General features: G+C 31.6%; 1 protein-coding gene across 2 annotated transcripts in view; it reads left to right on the top strand.

The window, feature by feature from the left end:
* Positions 1 to 23,520, top strand: part of CSMD3 (CUB and Sushi multiple domains 3) — a 1,211,679-nt gene that overhangs the window by 937,413 nt on the left and 250,746 nt on the right. For both annotated transcript variants that reach the window (XM_079134049.1, XM_079134050.1), the window contains 4 exons: positions 7,751 to 7,942; positions 15,029 to 15,167; positions 18,116 to 18,303; positions 23,081 to 23,275. In XM_079134049.1, coding sequence (XP_078990175.1) covers positions 7,751 to 7,942; positions 15,029 to 15,167; positions 18,116 to 18,303; positions 23,081 to 23,275 — 714 coding nt within the window. The remainder of the gene's footprint in view (positions 1 to 7,750; positions 7,943 to 15,028; positions 15,168 to 18,115; positions 18,304 to 23,080; positions 23,276 to 23,520) is intronic.

The following is a 23,520-nucleotide window of genomic DNA, read 5'->3' as shown; positions in this document are numbered from 1 at the left end:
AAGTGTAGGCCTAATAATGATGTTGAACATTCTTTATAAAATTGATGTATCATGTACAAAGCAAGGGCTCTATCAAGGGCAAAATTCTCCAGGGTGAAATCCACCTCTAGGTTACCATCTGCATTTCAAATACTTTCTGATTGATTTGACTCAGGATGGGGTTTTTCTTCCAAGTTAAATATTCCCATTACCCAACTTGATTTCCTTATAGATAGTGAAGTGGAGAATAGAGTGTCATTTTTTTAGTCAATACAAAAATATGAGGCAATAAGACTGGAAAAGAGGACTGTAAGATCTTATGAATACCAAATTTGGGCTCTGACCTTGCTGAAGACTCCTGATGATTGCAAAGGTATATAAAATTTATTCTTAGACAAACTATCCAGTGAATATTAAAATCTAATAGTCTTTAAAGATTCATTTTAGAATTGATATTTCATAGAATTTTGCATATAATTGTTGGGAAGGAACTTAAGATCTTATCTGATCCTAAGTCAATCATGTAAAATATTACTATGCCACCTTTACAGATGAGGCAGCTAAAATTCAAAGAAGTAATAAAGATAATCAGTAACCCTTTCTTAATTGCAGTAGAAACTGGAATCTAAGTCTCCTGTTTCTAATACCATTACTTATTCAACTGCATGAAATATGAAGTGTTTCTTTTTTGAAAGGACTTAAACACACTTATGCCCAGTCAACTTTTTAAACAGAAAGGACACATGAGAATTTATGAGTGATGTTAGTGTATTTACTTTTTGTTATACCAAACAATGCTATAAGAAAATTGCAGTGTTAACTTGCCCAAGGTCACTACCCTAGATAATTGAGACATTATCTCCAACCTCTAAGTTCAAGTAATCATTCATATTTTAGTTGAAATATGCACATGTACTAGTTATGATTATGCTCTCTGTATTAACAAAAGTCAGAATTACATTTATAAAACAGAAGTTATAACAATGAAAGCTCAGTTATATACTGTAATAGTTCTGTACATTATCTTCTGAACACATCCTAGGTATTTGGAATAGATTAAAGCAAACAATAATATAAGTTTTGTTGTTCTATAATTGGAAAAAAATGTCTTCCAGTTTCAAAACATGTCATATTCTAAATAAACCTTCAGCATCCACTGAAATGACTAATTGCAGTTTTTCATTCATTCATTCCTCAAATATTTATCTGATCAACTATTTTAACTATTGTGAAAGGTTCTATTTACCTTTTTACTTAGAAGGACAATTTACTTCTTAAGGTATGGCAAAGCTTGATTTGATAAGGTCACATGTATTTCACAACAAATGCAGAGTAGATTTACCTCATTGATAAAGATGGGGCATTGTAGAAACAATTTCTCAATAATATGGAAACTTCCTCAAAGCATAAGTTATTCTTTAATTAATGCAAAAGAGATGCACTTACATATAATTAGCATGAAGCACCATATCTTGAAAAAGCATTCTATGTATGAAAGTAATTATTAAAGTGTATTACTTTTTACATGTCTTGTTTCACATTATTGGTAATGAGAACTAAAAATTACAAGCTGCAATGGATATAATTTGTTTTTAGTGGAAGAAAAACAAATTTGCTTTTTGAAAGTGAAAATCTGTCCTAACAAATTTATTTCTAAATTATTATAATAACCAAAGATAAAACTATCCTATAAAAGTAACCTTGACAATTTCTTTTTTGCTTTGTTTTATGGTTAAAAATAGAAGTAGAACTTTTTTGTCTATGTGTTTAATAAAGGAATCCAAACAGCTTAGCATTAATTTGACTTTTCATTTCCAACAATATTTATTTATTTATTTATTGGCTAATTTTTTCATCAGTTAACAATTGTCAAAGTTCCATTAGTAGAATATAGCTTTATGTTGTTATTTCTGGTAACAGGATAGGTTTGTGTTGAAACAATACACGGTAATGGTTAAGAGTCCTGCTGTTCAAGCTCAACTCCCAGCTCTGCTAAGAACAAGCAGATAACATTTCTGGGGCTTATTTACCTATTTAAAAATGAGGATGATAGTATCACTTTTGGTAAGATTTTGTATTTTAGCTTAAGAGTATGCCTTTAACCTCTAGCCAAGTATCATGCACACTATAATCACTGTAATAATAATTTTATTGATCTCAAAATTAAATAGTATTGTATTGAACAAGTTTATTTTTCTTAAAAAGAGATTTTATTTAGTTTGACATAGTGCATATGAATAGAACTTAATAGATAAGACTGGATGTTGAGACCTGTGTAAATGTTATTGTTTTAAATGAGAAATTAGTACTTTGTACTCGAAGTGTGATAAATGTGTAGGGTTTAGAACTACTCTAATCAAAATGACAGGTAAGTAGATAGATGCTTTTCTGATTTTTAACATAAATGCTTTAGAAATTTCCATTTAAGTAACCTTATCATTGAGATTTTTACCTTAGTGCACACCATAAGTGCTTTTTATTACAAAGATTCTATCACTTTTATTTAAGAAGTAAGAAAGATAAGGCCTCATATCTGCATTCCCACTTTGCCTCAAACACCTGAACGATGTTGAGAACATTTCTCTGCCTTTTTATGCCTCAGTTTACTCATTGGAAAATGTGTATAATAACAGTACCCAGACTTCTTGTGAATTAAATGAGATGCAACTGAGAGCATGCACATGCAGAAAGTGCCCAATACACATTACTAATTAACACTATAATCTGTCTACTTACACTTCTATTTATATGCCATTGCCCCATGATTATCATCTTTATTAAATAATCAGTTGGCATAAGAAGCAGAACTCACAGTTGTATAACAGACTAGCTATTTGGTATTTCCCATTCTAGACTAAAATCCATGTCCTTTTGAGGTGAAGAAAGCAAGAAAGGAAAGTCATTTTTTATTGTCAGTTTCATAGAATTTAGAGTCAAGCCCAAATTACATTTGGTTGTTACAGCATATAAGCCAATTCACTTTCTAGAATGTTCCTTTTATGACATCAATATAGATTAGCAAACAAGATTATTAGGACCTTTATCTTTGTTGGAATTTGTGCTTACTCAACACATTTATGTCAGGGAAAAGGAAGCATGAACAGAAAAATTAAACCTAATAGAACAAAGATACAGATATTCCATTAATTTAATCTGATGCAATTTGAACTAAAGAAATGTAGAGCAAAATAGAAATTATTGATGTTTAATACACTGGTAGCCATGACCAGTATATGTAAAGTATATCTTTTCTGATATATACTTTTCATTGTTATGTTTACAGAATTGATAAAACACGTAATTACAAAAACAGTTCTGTAGAAATATCCTATATAATATGCCAGAATCAGATAGGATAAAGAGAAAGGATCAAATTTCTACTCAAAAAATATAAATAACAACAAAAAGAAAATTCAAATAAGGATTATGTATTTTAAGAATTATGTGCTCTAAAAAAGTTAAAACTAAGTAAAAATTGCCAATCTATTTTAAATTATTGCATGGCCAATACTTAAAGTTATTGTGACATTATTTTTTTAACCATGCTAAATATGCAAAAATGTCCCAAGGAAATGCCACATAGCTCCTTAAATGGTGTTCTCTTCTATAGTTTCTATTTAATACAGAAAAGAATGATTGATGCTGAAATTAGTGTATTTTTTTCTGCCTGTAAACACAGAATATAACCAGTATGAAGTCCAAACTTTGAATAAGAAAATAAAACAATAATATGTACACCAAGTAATTTTTGTGTGTGTGTGTGTGCAGCATTTGGGGAGGGTACTGGGGATTGAACTCAGGAGCACTCAATCACTGAGCCACATCCACAGTCCAATTTTATATTTTATTTAGAGACATGGTCTCACTGATTTGCCTAGCACCTCACTTTTGCTCAGGCTGGCTTTGAATTCACTATCCTCCTGCCTCAGCCTCCTGAGGTGCTGGCATTGCAGACATGCACACCGTGCCCGGCAGCAAGTAATTTTTTATGTGTGTATTTTACTGATTGTTTTTAAAACTCAAGTAATTCCAAGAAGTAAAAATATTATTTTGTCTTTCATAAACACCATCATTTTCTGTTGTATATTGAAATTTTCTCTTAATATGCTTACTAATTGGGATAAAAAAGGAACAATAGAAGTTTACCATGTTTATTCTTTCAAGTCAACTAGGACTGAAGGCAAATGTATAATCTCACATGTTATGTATTTAATGTTATATGAAAGTTTTCTTATTTTAACTATTTCTTCTTGCTTTAAATCATTAACTCCAGAAAGTCTAATAGTAAAGCAAAAACACATTTCCCCCTCATAGTTAAGACATTAACTTCTTTCATTTTGATGTTTTCCTAACATTACCATACATACATTTTTAGTTTTTGAAAACATTCATCATAAACTTAGCAATTTTTGTGAACATAACACTTCATCACACAAGGCTATGGTTCAAAGTTACTTTAAAAATGAAGTTTTCTTGTTATCTTTCATGCTATTCCTGTTTAAAAAATCTATATGTCATTTACATTACTTCTTTCCAATGACAACATCGTAAATGTAAATCTTGCATGTAGAACATCATTCTTTAGTTATATATTTTAAGTCCTATCAAAGGTCAGTTTTAGTTTTGGTAGAAAATTTCAAGAGCAAATCAAGAAAATCATAATGGCTGAGTTGATGACAATAAATGCTTCATAAAATATTCCTACCTGCAGTGAACAGTTGTAGTTGCTCAGACCCTGTGATGACTGATGTTTTGCTTAGTTCTCCTCTAAGGAATACCAATGGGTATGAATGAACAAATTCCCCAGAATTTTTAAAACCAAGTCCCTACACACTCCCCTTGATATTCTCTAGGAAGGGCTCAATAGCTATTCTAATCATAGAGACCAACTTTTTCGAAAATAACTAACGTGAAGATAGAATGGATATTTTTAAAGGTAGATTTGTGTTTTGGTTAACTGTAGTTTTTCCTACTTATGGACATAATTTCTACCTTCCAAAATGTCTTAATGGGGTTTATTATTTTATGTTATTATATAAAAGGGGAAAATTTGAGTTTCTGAGGTAATTACAGGCAGAAGAAGATGGCCTCATGTAACATTCAGTGGTTTTGATTTGGTTCTGAAATCAGACTTGCTGGGGTTTATTTAAATCCTGGTTTTTAGTTTTTGTAAAAGTTAAGGTAGGTTACTTAACCTCCCTAAACTTAATCTCTAAGATAAAAATATGGTGGCACTTGACTCATAGGTTTGTTATGAGAATTAAAGAAAAAACACTTTTGAAGTCCTGGGTCATTGCTCAGGAATTTTACATTTTTAGTAAAAGAAGCAAAAACCTATAAGACTCCTAATTATTAAAAGATCATCGTGCTAGAATAGGAATTAGAAGACTAACTAGATTTTGCTTCATTAAATGATTAGTAAAATGTTAATTGAAGTCACATTTTGCAACTCTTTGAAGAAAGTAATACTAATATTAATTCTTTAAAAAGGTCACACTTTTTCCTGTAAAAAATAACTGCTTAAAGTAAATTCTTTAAAAAATGTGGACACAAATATCTGTATGTATCTACATAGATATCGATGTTCACTTTTTTGTTACTGTTTTGATGCAGAGTCAAGTTTAATATCTTGCCAACATTTTTTCAGTTTTTTTAGGCATTAAGTCTATTTACTATCTTAAGAATACAAAAAATATATAAATTCTCCATTAAAATTGTCAGATATTCTCATCATTCAGACTTAGGTCCTGTTGATTTCCATACAACTAAAATCAGAACACTAGAAAACTCTTGACACTGTCTGGTTTCTTTTTTGTGTATATGTATTAGATGAGTGACAACAAACTTTCTGGATGGATTTTAAGATTATTGCTATATTGATCAATCCATAAAAATTGCTATATTGATGAATTCTATTTTTTTCTGCTCATTTCTTTTTATTTTCAGCACCTACTACAATGCCTGGCATATATTGAGTTAGTAAATAAATAAATGAATGAATGTTACTTATATATAATTGCTTTAATGACTATTAAAACAGTCTAATAAACTATTAAAAATAATTTGCACAAGAACTGAATCTTTCATTTTTGAATATAACTTAATAGTAGCTTAAATGCAAATTTTAATGGCTTCCTTGTCTTGAAAACACATGCATCCTGCATTCTGGTATTTTAAAATATTTTATTCTGTGAACTTGAAAAATTCAATAATGTGTCATATATGTGCATAGAAAAAGAATGTTTTTTAACATGGTCTTGTACTACACTAATGATTTTTATTTCTTTTATTTTTAGAGAATTATAGTTTTGTACACTCTTTTACAAAATAATAGAGTTCCTGTATACTTTTTACACAGTTTTCCCCAACAATACATCTTGCATAGATACAGTATAATATCACAACTAGAAAGCTCATATTGATGTAATTCCCTAACCTTATTAAGATTTCATCAGTTTTGCATGCACACACATGTGCATGTGTGTGTTTATTCGGTTCTGGGTACATTTCTGTGACTACCCCACTGTCAAGATTTAGAGTAGTTTCATCATCACCTTCCCTTATACTACTCAATGATAGCCAGTTACTTTCCTCAATCTCCCTATGTTTCCAATGGCAGGAAAACACTAATCCATTTTACGTTTTTATAATTTTGTCACTTCAAGAATGCTACATAAAGGAATCAAGCAATATATACTTTTTGACATTTTATTTTTACACAAAGCACAATTTTCCTGACATCCATTCAAAGTGTGTATAAGTATCATTCATTTTATTAATGAATAACAATCCATGGTATAGATTTTGCACAGTTTAATCATTTTCTATAGGAAAAATTCCCAAGGGTGCAATTTCTGGGTTGTATAGCAAACACAAACTTAATTTTATAAGAAACTGCCACAGTCCTTTCCAGAGTGGCTCTACCATTTTACATTCTCACCAACAGTTTATCAGTGAGGAAATTTTCTCCTTAATCTTGGCAGAATCTAGTGTTGTCATATAAATATATTTATTTTAAAAATAATTCATCAAATCTGATATAAACGTAGTTATCTTGTGGTTTTTATTTTCAATGATGCTGAACAGCTTTTCATGTGCTGTTCAATATAATTTCTTTGGAATGTCTTTTTTCCATTTTGTAATTGGTCCTATTTTTGATTTCCATTATCTTTTTCCTTTTTTAAGTTTGTTTTTGAGAGACTTTTTATATACTCTAATACAAGTCTTTCATGGGGTATCTCCAAATATTTTCTAACAGAATGTAGTTTTCTTTTTAACTCTTTCACAGCGTCTTTCAAAGAGCATATTAATAATCTTGAGCAAATCTAATATTTAGTCACTAAAATGCTGTGACACTTGAAACAAATTAACGCACTGTTATTAACAAATAAAAAATATTTATTTTAGCCAGTTTCAGTTGTGCACACCTATAATCCCAGAGACTCAAGAGGCTGAGGCAGAAGGATTGCAAGTCCAAAGCCAGTCTGGGCAAATTAACAAGACCCTGTCTCAAAATAAAAAATATAAAGGACTGAGGAGGTGACTCAGTGGTAGAGTGTCCCCAGATTCAATTACCAGTACCAATAAATAAGGTTGATTAATTAACTAATTAATTTATTTATTATGCAGGCATTTTAGAATTTACTCAAATATGTTTTAGGTCATTCTAAAAGCACACTGATATGTGGAAGTTTCTAAACTTTACCCTTTGGAGTTCCAAACTTAAGTTTTGTTAGTATCCAAACTTAAGGTTTTTTTTGGTCCTTTCTAGGTTCAGTTGCCACTGCATGTCGTGACCCAGGCATTCCCATGAATGGGACTCGAAATGGAGATGGAAGAGAACCTGGGGACACTGTTGTTTTTCAGTGTGACCCTGGATATGAACTTCAAGGACAAGAAAGAATAACCTGCATTCAGGTAGAAAATCGATACTTCTGGCAGCCCAGCCCACCAGTCTGTATAGGTATGATTAAAGAATAATTAAAATTTTCTATAAATGTGAAGTAATGATTACAAGATGGTATTGATGTTTTTAAGAAACATATATTGGGCTGGGGATATAGCTCAGTTGGTAGAGTGCTTGCCTCACAAGTACAAGGCCCTGGGTTCAATCCCCAGCACAGCAAAAAAAAAAAAAAGAAAGAAAGAAAGAAACATATTATGCTACATCCTGTGTGGGAGTATAAGATTTCAGAGGACCCTGAACCTTCCCCAAATGTACAAAATTATAAAGGATCATAATTTATACGAGAATTTCAAAGCTTTAGCTTTCCATTTGATTCATGTATTTCAAAAATCTTTCAATTTTTATTTTGATGATCTAAGGACTTGTGGTAGCATGGCTAATATTTCCAATTGTTTAAATTTTGTCTTCATTCACTGTCCTTGAATCCACAAGTCAGACTCTAGAAAAATAGATACAGCATATTTCAGCACTAGATCTGAGAAAGAGTTAAATAAAAACAGTGAGAAAATCTTCTACATAATTAATTAGTTTAATCTTAAACCATTTTATTCAGCTGTTTTAGTATGGATGTCATCATAAGTTTACTATACATTTTGACTGAAGTATGTTTTCTCTATTCAAAATTTTATTTATTAACAGTCTGTCTTTCACTGAAGTGTAAGCAACTTGAGAGAAGATTCCATATCTTGTCCATCATTGTATTTTTTTTTTTTTTTTCTTTTTTTGGTGCTGGGGATCGAACCCAGGGCCTTGTGCTTACAAGGCAAGCACTCTACCGACTGAGCTATCCCCCCAGCCCCCATCATTGTATTTTTAATGGCATTCACTGAATGCAAGTGTAGTATGTTTTAGAGATAAACTTATTTTGTTCACTTACACCCAGCTTATACAAATATTTTCAATATAACTTCATAATGATTCATTTTTGAAATTCACATGGAGAAGAATATTCAGAACCTCAGTCAGATGTGAACAACTTTTGCAATCGATTATTCAGGTATTTTTTTACTCTATGTTGTAACTTCTGCAAAAGTTGCAAAATCAAATTCATTAGTCATTTAATGTGCCCCAGGTACTGTTCTAAACACTGGGAATTTAGTAATAAAACAAAATAGTTAAGTTTCCTGTTATCAATCTAGTTTCCACTGAGATAAAATCTAAAAAAAAAAAGAAAACAATTGATGTTTAACATCACATTTTCTTTATTTTATAAGATGGATTTTAAAAATCATTATTTGCTTATATTCCATGCTTTTGTAATTATGTCAAAATGAACACTAATGTTATGTTTCACTAAAAAGAACCAATAATAATTAGGAAAAAAAAAAAAAAAAAACACTATTCGTGTACAATAGGAACACAACCAAAGGCCTAGACCAGTCCAGTCAAACGATAGAGAGTTCTAGATCTCTTCTGTAGAAAATGAGGCAGATGACAAAGAAGTAAACTTACTAGAGATTGTTTTTTAAAGCACTGAATAAGGGCATAGATTGAATCAGTTCAATGTTCACCATATCTCTCTTTAAAGTTGTTACCTGCTTATACCTATGTTATTCTTTATGAATCATTGCAAGATTCTAAATAATTAAACATCAGTTAATTTACATTTGTTATAATTATACTTAAAAAGGCAGAAAAAATTGAGAAATTTCTCCAAAGAAAAAGAGACTGAAAATATGGTTTATGTTTTTTTATGTATATATTTATGACTGAGTTAACCTAAAAATTCTAATTAAATTGACTTCATTCTCTAATTAGTTATAATTTGCCTACATATTGCATCAAGAGAATCCTTACATAGAGAGGAAATAATAGAACTCCACAGAATTTCTGTAGAACTTCTTGCTTTGCTGTGATTCTTAGATATGTACACTTAATAGGATTACCAGAAGGGGTGCATTATACCAAATATTTTTATGTAGAATCCTAAATTACTGAACAACTTAATACTGAAATTATAGAAAATACTAAAATCCAAAATGCAAAAGGTTAATGAGTTCTGAGATGTGCAATCATAAAATTCCATTGCGGCAATAATATGCTTTAGCTTGTAAGATGGAGGAAGAAAAAAAATTGAGCTCCAAATCTTACTTAAATGGAGCAGGTTGTGGAAAGTGTTTGTGTGGATTATGGTACAGTATATTATTTTTTGGTAGGGAAAGATAGCTTGAGGAGAAGATATGCATTAGAGCTTCTCAGAAAGAAAATAACCTGAAAAAAAGAAAGTTTGAAAAATCGCTAAGGCTGCAAAAAGCCTGACCTCTGAAACTGATAAGAAAGAACTCCATGATTGGAAATACTATGCCAAAGATTAAACCCTGAACTTTTTAGAAACTCCATAAGTCTATGTCTCAGACCCCGAAGCATAAAGCATTTTGCTTGCATGTAGAAGTAGTCAGCCTCATAGCAAATACCAAACAGAAGAGACGTCATCTTTAGAAAGTTAATAGAATTCATTCCAACGAAATTGACAGTGTGAAGATTACTTTGACATTGCCAGAGGGAAAGTAGCAGCCCTCAATATGAAGGTAAATAACAAAGACATTAGCGTGGGTAGGCTGCTCAGAAAAACAGTAGATACAAATAAAATTGAATTGGAATAAAAAATTAAGAAGATTGCGAAATAGTTATCAATAGATAATGCCTATGTAACTGCTTCATGAAAAACTACATTCAAAATAAATCATTTATATCAGAATTCCATGGAGACTAAAAATTTAATTCACGGATTTCTGATTTTATTTTGGATATTTTATGATTAGATAAATAAATGTTAAAATACATTTCTAAATGTTATTTAAGGTTGAAAATATTTAAAATATAGTTTTCTTTTTCTCAGTGACTGTTTAAGTTTTACAAATGTCAGATAACATTTCTGCTTTTCTTCCTGGGTTTGTGGATTTTCAAAATCAATACTATCATTGAAATATATTGAGAATTCCTTGATAAATAATCTAAATACTATAATAAAAGGAATTTTAGGGGAACTTGTGATGAATTAAGAGCATTATCATGGACAATATCCAATGAGATACTTAAAATAAATATGTAATGATTTTTCTATATCTTTAGTGATCAAGGATTCACACATATAGCATGTATGTATCTATATAAAATTCCCAATAACAATGAATACCAGTGTTTTTATAAGGAGAAGTGAAACGAACAAAATTGATCCTCCACTGTCTACCAAATTGCACATAATCCCACCAGTTTAGCACCTGGAAAAAATCACAAGTAATATTTTACTATCATTCCAATTCTCTTATGTACAATATATGCATATTTACATTTGCTATTGCATATTTTTCATGTATTTTTTCATATTCACACAAGTTTTAAAACCCCAAATGCAAATTAAGCTGTTATTTTTCTCAGAACACCCAGCTACAAATTAGATTGCACATTTATCTTATCTATTTTCATAATCAATATAAAGAACCACTAGTAATTCAATAAACATTTATGGAATATTTAGCATGTGCTGAACTCCAGGCATGAAGTAACATGTAAGGCACAGTCTTTAGCTTACATATTAGTGGTCAATAATGACATCTGAATGACAATTGAAATGAAATATGACAAAAGAAATGGAAATAAGCAGAGGTTGCTGTATTTACCAGAGAAGGTTGAGTAGCTGAAACACAGTTCAGGTTGGAGTTTTCCAGGAAAACTTTCTGGGGGCAGTGATAAATCTTAAAATGTAAATAAAGCTGTATAAATGTAGAAGGGAAAATGGCATTTTGGAGGGAAGGAATTGGATAAGCAAAGTCCTGGAAGTAACTTTTGAGTTAATAAGATTGGAAAAGTTAGAGAGGTTTGGTCATGAAATCTGTACTGGAGTTGGGCATTATCTTTTAGGTAATATGAAACAAATAATCTTATGTGTGAACACGTTATGATTAGATGTTTTCACTGGGAAGACAAATTGGTAGAAACTAGATTATCATTAGAGGAAGCTATTGAAATAAGTCAAAAACAAGACATGAATCAGGTTAAAAAAATGGTAGTAGGCAAGAAAGAAGGGTAAACTGAAAAATATATGTAATGTAGAGTCTTGACTGGGGTTTTTCATGGATTGGGTACATTGAGGTGATATTTGAAAAAGGAAGAATTTTAGGATCCTAGTTTGGGAATATAAGTGGATGGTAGTATAAATACCTTTCAGGAACATGAGAAGAGATGCAATTTCAACTGAGGTTTGAGTATTTTGGATAGTCTATGTCCTACATACCTGTAGACTACCAGATAGTGATATGCATTTAACACTCAGCCTATAGTTTAGAATTCAGAGATAGGCAGGAACAGATAGATAAAGGAAAAAGTATTATATACACAAATGGAAGGAAGAAGGTAACAGAATAAAAATTAGGAAAACTAGCTAAGGAACTCAGGAGAACACCAAAATTGTAAGATGAAATCAAAGAAGGACTTGACAATAAAACAGACTTTATACAAAACATTAGGGGGGAAAATAGCAGTTAAATTCCAGAAACTAAGAGAGTGAATTTAAGGTGAATTCAAATTAAGTTAAAATTACTATGGCTATGTAGAGAAAGAAAAAGGCAGAAAATTATCTATTATATTTGTAAATATAAAAGGCATATAAGGTAGATGTAGAATTATTTGTTTGGAGTCAAGGAGACAGAGGTATAAAGCAAAGGTTGAGAGAACTGCAGGAGGAAAGGACTAGATAAAGACATGTGCATTCCCAAGCAATAAAAAGGTAATTGTGTCTTCTGGGACATAATTTTAAATAAATAAAATTTTAAACATAAAATAATTATTCTCGCAATAAATACTTTGGCACTTTTCTTTGAGATACAAACTGAGAACAAATTTCTCCCCTTTGGTGAACTGCTTTGCTAATCATTTTGGTCTTCCTATAGGTAAATACAGAACATAGGTACAGACAGAGACACTATTAATTTCACTTCCAAAAAAACCTAGTTGCATCAAATTAAAAATAATCTGCATTTAGTAAGAAGAGTCTCTTATTCAAAAAACATTATTGTGTGAGTGTGGACATGGGAAGGAAGGACTATTGCAATTGGTAGAAGGGAATTATTGAAACAGGGAGCACACTGCAGCCAGAGATCTCCAAGTGGCTCAGGATTTAGGCAAAAAGGATTTTTCTTTTGTATAGAGAAGTAAGCAAAGCAAGAAAGAATCGAGAGTGGGATGAAAGAGTGACTTGTACTGTTCACAGAAAAGATGGCATGCTGAATCAAAGTAGGTGTGGGACAAAGTTCAGGAGCCTAGGGAAAGGAGAGAAGCTTAAGCAAAGTTTGGTAGACACGAATTTTATTAAGATTGATCGGTGGGGACAAGGAGGAGGAGCATTTGAGGCAGAGAATCAGAATTTTCTATGTCTGGTCTTGTCACAGGCAAATAAGGGAGTCTTATCTAAATCTTATGGGAAACTATGTTTTCTTACAATAAGCTCTGTTCCAGAACAACACTAACAAAAATGTGTGTGGGGAAGGATGTGAGAATTTCTTAAACATCAGGTTAAAAGTTTGAATCCTCTGTTAAATAAAAAAGGTAAAAGGAAATAGTTTTTAGGGAACTTTGTTTTGTATTCAGTATGTGAGACTTTAAGAAAGATAATTAGAAAAGGTTCTGGAGAAGGTAAAGGGATTATGTAAACCAGATTGCCGGATTTATCATGATTATTAGGAAAGACTCGGTACCCTCTAATTTAGGCTTCACTTAGGTTTGAGGAAGGACTGACAAAATTTGAGATGCTTTCTGCATAATCATTAATAAATACCACAAAAATGTACGAGTAATAGGAGAAGAGTGGCGAACAACTAAGTCTAAGTAACTTAATAGTCCCCATATAGTAGAAGCCAAGGTCCTCATCTGGATAGTAACTGAGGCACTGAGACAAGGGTAGCCAAGAGGCATGGAGGAATGCAAAAATGGGTATCAAAAATGATCAATCACACAGTAATGATGATTTGACACATCTAACAGAAATGCTGAAATGTTAACATACCCAAAATTAGCCTCCGCAAACTAGTTTTTACTGTCAAAAGAATCTGTATGCCTTTGGGCTGAGTGGTAGCATTTGTCAGACAAGTATAGTCTTAAAACTCACATAATAGTGCTGATGTGCCGATTATGTGTAGGAGGCACCTTGAGAACATGAGAATACAGTCTTCCATCCACCCCACACAAACACACACAAGTATGTATCTCTGTGTGTGTATTTATTTATATTCTACTCTACCACACCACTACCAGAGAATCCATATCTTCATTACCCTGTTTTGTTTTGTTTCTTCCACTGATGCTGCCATCTCTCTAATACATTATTTTCTGAACATATCTGTATTTAAGACTAAAAAAGTAAGAATTCCCTGTGGAATCTATTTTCTGAATTCCACTGACAATTTTTTGAGCCTCTCTACTGGAGAAATACAGAAACTATCATTTGGGGCCACTATTAAGACTATCATAACTGTCCATTTTCATCAAGTCAGGCAACTAGATTTAAGGAATATCCTAAGGTTCATTATAAGAAAGTTGTAAAGTTGTAAAGTACCACAAATTCTCAGAAAATTATCCATTCTTGCTCATTAACAGTATCAAAACCTTTTTCTCCATAAATACACAAAAGTTACCAGGGAAGAGATGAAAAGCATCCCAAGATCCTATGCTATATCGTGTTATTTCATTTACTCTTAGAGATTTTTTTTTTTTTTTTTTTTTTGGTCTAACCTTTTCTAGTAACCTTTGTATCTCAATGTAAAGACATCCTTATCCCTTTTCCCAATGCTTTCCTTTTACACGAAACAAAGTAGTAATGGAAAGAGAAAGAACTTTACATGTTATTTTTTTCTTGCTTTGGAAAGCCAGTGAAGCAACTTAATTCAATGGATCCACATACATACCATGTATTCAAAATTTTAATGATTTTTCTTGAAAGACAATGCAGTGTTCAAGCATCCAGTACCATAAAAGTCAGGTCTGTGAAAAATCTCATAAGCCCTCTTAGAGAAATGTTTTCACAAATATTGATAGCTAATGAATTGTATTAATCTCTTAAGGGATTTTGTTTGCTTGTTTAAATTAAAGCACCCTGTGGAGGCAATTTAACAGGATCTTCAGGCTTTATTCTTTCGCCGAACTTCCCTCATCCATATCCGCACAGCAGGGACTGTGACTGGACTATCACCGTCAATACTGACTATGTTATCTCCTTGGCATTTATCAGGTGAGTTCTTATACACTTCTACATTTAAAAATCTTTTTTGGTTATGTTGCTTTAGCATTTGTAGTAGGCAATTTTTTGTTTCCCATGTATGATATTTACTGTTATTTTTCTCCAAACCCAATACTAATAGTTTGTAATTAACAATTTGCAAAGCCTCGACTAATAGTGTAGTAGTTCTGAAGGGCAGTGGGTAAGGATCTTCACCAGATTTCTAATGTGGGGAAACATGTTGAAGGTCAAGAGGTTTATTGACTTGAAGTTTAATCTCTTTATAACCTTTCCTCTCTGTCTGTACTTACCATCGCTGTTTCAAAAAATTCAGTTTTTCCTAAACTTCAAGATTAAAAGGTCAGTACTTCAACATTTTTCTTCTCCCATATTTACACCACTCAAAACCTTTCAAAATATTTAAAACCCCACATGTGCAGTACTACCACTGGGCTTTGAAAAACACACATTCCTAACTACTTTCCTTTCTTGTGGTCTTACTAAGTCCAACTGACAAAGAAATTTTGATGGGTTATTTCGTATGACATCTTGGCAGAACTTGTCTCAAGATAGAGCTTACATAGGAGTTTTCTAAACTTTCATTTGTGGTTTAGTAGTAAAAATCACAGGATAAGCTTAGTACTGAAATAATAAGGGATGCAACCTGTGTGAGGAAAAATAGGCAGATAGATTTAACCCTACCACTGTCATCTCTGTTGCCTTGGGTAAGTTACTTATTTAAATGAATATCTGCTTCCTCACATGGAGATAACAGTTGGGTCAAGAAATATGGCCTCTTTCCTAAACGTTTCAATGAAAGGGGTTGGAGTTTTGCTCAATGGTAGAATGCTTGCTTGTCCAGCATGCATGGGGCCCTGGATTTGATCCCCAGAGTCACATAAAAGTTTCCATGGAAGTGTTAGATAATAGTAACAAAAATATTTCCTAAGTAGAAATTTTTTATACAATCAGTTGGCTGACCCTAAGGAGATGTAAAACGACCACTTTTTCTGCCTCTAGTGTGTTAAATCTGAGTGGTATTTATGTAAAATGTTAGGTTTAAATTTATAATATTTTCTAAAGTATCAAAGTCAGGTTTAAAAAATAATAAAAATACTTAGAACTCATGAAAATATAGCAAAAGCATAAATATATGAAATTTTTATTTGAAAAAATTTATAGTGATACATTGCTAATTGGTAATACCAAAGCAACAAAAATGATATTGTTAGTTATATGCAAGGACCCTGTTATAAAACCAATTCCTGAGATAAATACTATTATTTTCCTCATGTTTTAAGTGGAGAAAATGACGATATAGACATTAGAAATATCAAGATGTTTCATATAGGGCTTAGTTTACTTATGAAATTATTTGAGCTAATAAATTGAGGATGGAAGACTGTATTACATGAAATGGTTGACATAAATTTGATTTCAGGCTCTCATTTATTATGTGACCTTAGGGAAACAACTTACTTTTCAGGGCCTTGGTGTACTTATTGATAAAATGAAAATCATAATCCCTTCTTTATACCACAGGATTATTGGAAAGACCAAGTTAATATTTATGAAAGTACCTTATAAAATATAATTTACTATTAGAGTGTACTGTTCTTCCACTTTTTGTGGGAAAATATTATGGCTAAGATCCTCAAATTTCCTAGAAGAAAGAATTTTTGTTCTATTTTCACTTTCAAAGAAGCTATAAATCAATATTTTAAACATTTAAGACAAAAGTAAAAATTTAAAATTATCCTGCACTCCATTGTTAAATAGGCTTTTAGCCTTCAGAACATAATGAACGCTTCTGTATCAATTACAAAACACTTGTTTCCATTGATCACTCACAACATTGAGATAGGCAAGGAAGTTGTAATTACCATCAAATCTTAATGTGGAAGGAAGTAAAGCTTAGAAGGTTGTATTTTGTCCCAGATCAAGGGTGGTAAATAGTGAAATTAGGCCCCATTTTCTGATTTTTGCTATTTAGTACAAATAGTTACCAAAATTCAGTCCCAGTTCCACTGAAAGACTTGAAGATAAATTTATTGGACTTGGGAAGCAACTGAATAAATTAAAACAAAATATGATAGTGTCATGTTTCTCTAATTTCCTCATGCTACAGGAACCCTTGTATATGAAAAAGTTGATAACCTGTGCTCCATCCCAGTCTTTCTTCACCACCATTTATGCACAAGTAAACTGAGTAGCTGGATTTATGGAGGCACACAGGTTAAGGAAGAGAAGAATTGTACAAACTTAACCTCTGTACATTCCATAGATTTGGAAATGTGTTTTACCTAACAAATCTCTTTTAGATGCAAAGATGATAAAATAATGAATTAGATTTGCTGCTGATGTGTTAACATTGTCAAGTTTTACTGTTTGTTTTCATTTTATAACATGAACTAGTTGACTTTTCTCCTACATTGTTTTAAAACACGAAAATATATTTACTTTCAGAAAAATTAAAGTCTAATACAATATACAGTGCTTAAAATAGGAGCCTTGAAATAGTATTCTTATGATGTAAAGTACATGGATAAAGCTATTCATTTTATTGATATAAAGTAACTAATGTATTTCTTATAGCTAAGAAGGGCAGAAGCAAGACTTGAACACTTATCTTCTGACTCCAAATCCTATAACTTTCACTAGCTAAACTCTTTCTGCCTTATATTATCTTGTATCTCCTGTAGATAAACTGACAATGTAGAAATATTTGAAAATATTAAGATTTTGTTTTTCTTTGTCCCTGCTGATTTGACATCCATATTCAAAGTGTTTATTTTCAGGCAAATTTTTATATTAGATTATTTTAACATGGTCTATTGTTCTTTTTAAGCACTGGGTATATGATTATATGATTATTATGGTTAATACTCTAGCAGTAATAATCATTCTACTTCCCCTGTCTCTTTCTATATATATATATATATATATCTATCTCTTTTTAGTTTTAGCATAGAACCAAATTATGATTTCCTCTATATATATGATGGACCAGACAGTAATAGTCCATTGATTGGAAGTTTTCAAGACAGCAAGTTACCAGAGAGAATAGAAAGCAGCTCAAATACTATGCATTTGGCTTTTCGGAGTGATGGATCTGTTAGTTACACTGGATTTCATTTAGAATACAAAGGTAAATATGAACATTCCATTTTAGTATGAATGATTTAAAATGTGGTTATTTTATATGGAAGAATAATTTTGCATTGACCATTGCTTGTGTTAGTTATATGTGAATTTTTAATGCAGACTGTATATAGTTCACCTCATAAAAGGATTCCCACTGTAGACTGTTCCCATCCTTGAGAAAGAAATTAGCATTTCCCTAATTACTACCATAGTATCAGGTACATTACTACCAATGTATCAGGCAAACAAATTAGCAATTAGTTTTCAGCAGTAGTTGGCTAAGGCTACAAAATATTATAAAACAAATTTTTTTATTTTTGGAAGCTGAAGTTTTATTCAAATACTTTTATTCAGAGTATTTTCAGTGATAAGAAGAATGAAGTATAGGAAAATTATGTTTCAGAAATTATTTACAAATACTTAAATGTGTCAATAGTCAGAATGAGGGAACAAAATATAGTGATAATTAAAATGTTTCAAAATATGTTCAAGTATTTAAACAAATTATGTTAGAATACCTATGGATCTTTTTCTTAAATACACTATCCTGAGTTCAGACCCTATGTATTATTTTTGAATTTACTTTTTTAAACTTTTTAAGTTAATAAGTAAAAACAAAATTTGTGCACATTTATGGATTATCTTGTGATGTTTCAATACATGTTATCTTATATAATATTTAAATCAGGTTAAACATATTTATCTTCTCAAATATTTATCATTTTTCTGGTGAAAATATTCAAAATCATTCCTTATAGCTTTTTAAAATATTGAGTACATTATCATTATCTATAGTCACTCCACTGTCCTATAACTCACCAGAACTTCTTACTCCTATCTACACATTGATCCTTTTCTTCCTATCCCCTTTCTAAAGCCTACCATACCAACTCTCTGATAACCAAAACTTTACTCTCAATTTAAACAAGACAAATTATTTTAAATTCCTCAAATGAGTGAGATCATGAAATTTTATACTCAATGCCTATAGGAACTGATTTACATCTTTGTATTTTAGAGTTTAATTTTTATTTTTTGTTTCTTAATAAGGACTGAAACCAGGGACACTTAACCACTGGGCCACATCCCTGGCCCTTTTTTGTATTTTATTAGAGACAAGATCTTACTGAGATGTTTATTGCCTCACTAAGTTGCTGAGGCTGGTTTTGAACTCATGATCCTGCCTCAGTCTCCGAAGACACTGGGATTACAAGTATGCATACCACACCCAGCTTAAATTACATTTTTTTTTTTTTTTTTTTTTTTTGCGGTGCAGGGGATCGAACTCAGGGCCTTGTGCATGCAAGGCAAGCACTGTACTGACTGAGCTATCTCCCCAGCCCTTAAAATTACATTTTTAATAATTGAGTCCTTGCATATAGTGAAGACATACTGATAATTTTCCTTAAGTTTTATCAACTGAATTCTAAAATTACATATTTCTGAATTTTTGCTACTGTTTATTTTTAATAACTAAAAATTATGTAGAATAAAAAAGTACCACATAATTAGGAAAACATTGTGCCATATTTGTATCAGATCTTTTGTTCTTTTTTAAAGATATCAAATATTGCATATATGATTGAAACTGCTTTTACATTTGCAGTGGGAACTGGGGTTCTTTTCTTTATGTTTTTCGTGAGGAGTCAGCATAAATTCCTAAGAATACACAGCATTAGATAAGGAAGACTTGTGATGGAAAGGGAAAACTCATAAGACAGAAAGAGACAGATGCATGGAGTCCTTCAATATCTGTATCATCACTTGGAAATGTAGGGTATCTGCTGAATGTGGACATGGTATAGATTTCTTTTGAGTGGAAAACTTGAGAGCTCTGTGATTCTCAAATCTCAGAGAACAAAGTGAGAAAATGGCCTTGTCAGTGGGAGAATACACAGGTTTCATAGTACAGACAGAGAGGACTTGGAGTACCAGTTGTTTATTAAGGTTATTCCTTTATGTAGGAATTCCACAGGTGTTTTCAAAATATCCATGTGTAACTGCTATGGAAGATATCGAAATGACAAAGGCAGTGTTATTTCAAGAAAGGTATTCGCCAAGGATTTAAAGCAGTGAATAAAAATAATAATGGGATAAGTCAATTTTGTCAAATTAAAGTTAGCAATAGAATATTTTTTAATTTGTCATCCATATTTTCCTTTTGTCAAAAAACAGGATGTTTGTGTTACTCTGTCAATGACATGTTATTGAAACATTGTGGTAAACTCTAAAGAAAGCAAACTTTGCAAAAGATAAATATTAGGAAAATTGACTTGTCAGAATAATTTGTTAAACAATAATTTCAGTCCTTCCTTCCTCTAAGGACTTAGTTCAATTTCATGAAGGCTAGGCTGCTGCTTTGCCTAAAAATTACATTGTATTTTCCAGTTTATTTAAAAAAAAAGACTCAATGTGAGACTTTATTCTTAAAAACAAACAAATCAATCTCTGTATCACCAAGGCCCCATTCTCAATGACCATATTTAGCATTTTCCCTGCTGATTCCTTCCAGAAAAGAGTGTTTTCTGAATATTATATCCAGAAAGATATGGTTGTCCCAGAATGCTCACGGGGGATTGGTCCCAGGACCTCCCGTGTATACCAAAGTCTGTGGATGCTCCGGTCCCTTGTATAAAATGCCATAGTTTTGCATATAACCCATGGACATCTCAGGTACTTTGTCATCTCTAGATTATTTATGTTATTTAGTAAAATGTGAATGATATGTAAATAGTTGTCATATGGTATTGTTTAAAGAATAATGACAAGGAAAAAATTCTATAAAGATTCAGTACAGATGTAAGCATCTTAGACCTGATTATATAGTATCCCAAAAAGATGCTAGAAGAACATTGCTCAAACAGTACTGGACAGAGACAGAATCTGCCAGAGCCTGCAAACGATCAGGAGACCACAGTAAGGTGTGCTTTGGCATCACTTCACTCTTATGGATTCAGTGTAGTACTTGGTAAATTTAAGTTTTGCTTTTCAGATGTTCCTGGAATTTTTTTTTAATTTCAGTATTTTTGCTCTGTGGTTGGTTGATTCAGTGGATGTGTAACTAATGGAAAGAGGGTTAATTTCTTGGTTTGAGAAGCAACTTTTGAGTATAACATATGGGATGCAAATTTTACATAATACATGGGATGCAAATTTTGTGGATGTGTGTATACTTGTACTTAAGATAAGATAAAGTCATTGACCTTAGTTTTAAAACTTGAGAATCGGTGTATCCAACTTCCACACTTTGGCACACTACCTCCTTTCATGCCTACCTTCTCCCTGTCACCTAATCAGTTCCTCATTCTCTCTATGCTCACTTTATTTACTGTTCTTCAGAAAGTTTCCTGAATGCTTTCCTTATGCAACACTCATCAGTTACAATTATTTATTTAATAAAGTTTTTTTCTTAATAGGTTATTAACTCCACAAGGGTCTGGATATTTTCTGATTAACTATTTGCTATATTTCCAGAGTGAGTGAGATAGTGAGCTCTTAAATATATGTAGGAAGAAATCAATGAAAGAAGGAAGGGAAGGAAGTAAACATTTGTCATTTCCCTGCTATCTATAAAAATAATTTAAATGTCTGATTCCATCATTTCTTTTTTTTAGTTAAATTGGGAGAAATTATATATAATGTTCTTCTAAAGCACAGATTTCTCATGTAATATAAAAGTTCCTCAAACTCTTTGCAACCTTTTATAAATGGAAGAAATACATTACTTCCGTTGTGAGTCATAAAATTTTTGAATATTATAACAATGTTTTGTATTGATTAAACACCAAGAAATTGTTAACTTAAATTCTGATTTTTTCCATGACTCATCCAGAGTTGCACTTACCTCCTGATTTCTCATTAACACAAGATAAATTCTAATGTAGAAAATCACATTTGGTACTATGAATTCATTGTGATGGCCCTTACATTATAGATTGATTATTTCTTAAGCAATCTATACTATAATAATAAAAATAATAAAATGAAAATAATGTCAAGGCAATACTCATATCCATTAGTAAGTATTTTAGGGTCTATTCCACAAAATGGATGCACTAATCTTCCTATTTTTCTATATATTTTGAAATGTTCTTAAATCCCTGGTGTATTTTTAGGTACACAGTTCCCTTTCTGTGAATGGACTTTATATTTCTATTTGTTTGTTACTGCTAGCTTTGAAAATACATGGATTGGCATAGAATATCTGTCCAAAAAGACCACGCTTTGAATTTCGTAAAGGTTGTAAAGGTTACAACAGGGATACTTCTGATAGAAATGTGAGGAATTACTAGAGGAAACAAGAACAGTTGTAGAGCAGAAAAACAGGACCTTTTACATTCCTCCTAATATGAAATTAACCAAGTGCAATGTAAGCAGCAGAATTGCTTCTAGGTTCAGTAATGTGGGGTGGATATATGTTATTAAGGGGGAAGATATTTTAAATAAACAAATGTTAGAGGAGGTCCTGCTTTTTATTTTCCAAAGTAATTCATTTAAATATTGATATATGGATTATAGCATGTAATCATATATGTTTGACTATGTATCTTAGATACTAATTTTAATGGAAACAAATTGTGAAGAGTTTTATTCTCTTACTAATTAATGTGACTTATCAAAATTTCAAATATGGTAAGGGTTACTTTGTACATTGAGCTCTCAGAGATAGAAAAGGTGTTGGTGCTTTCCCTTCTAGTATAGAGGAAGGAATGAACACATCCTAAAGGTTTCATAGAAAATATTATTTTAAAGCAATTAATGTCTATCAACATTGTTCACAGCAAAACTCCGGGAGTCCTGCTTTGATCCAGGCAACATAATGAATGGTACCAGGCTTGGGATGGATTTTAAGTTAGGATCAACAGTCACCTATTACTGTGATGCTGGCTATGTTCTTCAAGGTTATTCAACGCTCACCTGCATCATGGGAGATGATGGAAGACCTGGATGGAATAGAGCTCTTCCCAGTTGTCATGGTAAGAAACATACTTTTTTTTTTCTGCTAGATTTTTTTTTTATTAGAAAGAATCAAGAAATGTTTAAATCAATACGTGATTTTTTAAAAAAGCATCAACCACTTCACATACAACCTACAAGCATAGTATAGGCAATGAGGAGACTTTATTGAGGATTTAAAAATTGAAATTAATAAAAAAAATAGTTTGGGAAAGTACTTATTTTACCAAGTGTCTCTAAAGCCATGAGCCTATTAACAGTAGGT

The sequence above is a fragment of the Sciurus vulgaris genome, assembly GCF_902686455.1.
Source record: "Sciurus vulgaris genome assembly, chromosome: 1".
NCBI lineage: Eukaryota > Metazoa > Chordata > Mammalia > Rodentia > Sciuridae > Sciurus > Sciurus vulgaris.
This window is presented reverse-complemented; position numbering and strand designations above follow the sequence as displayed.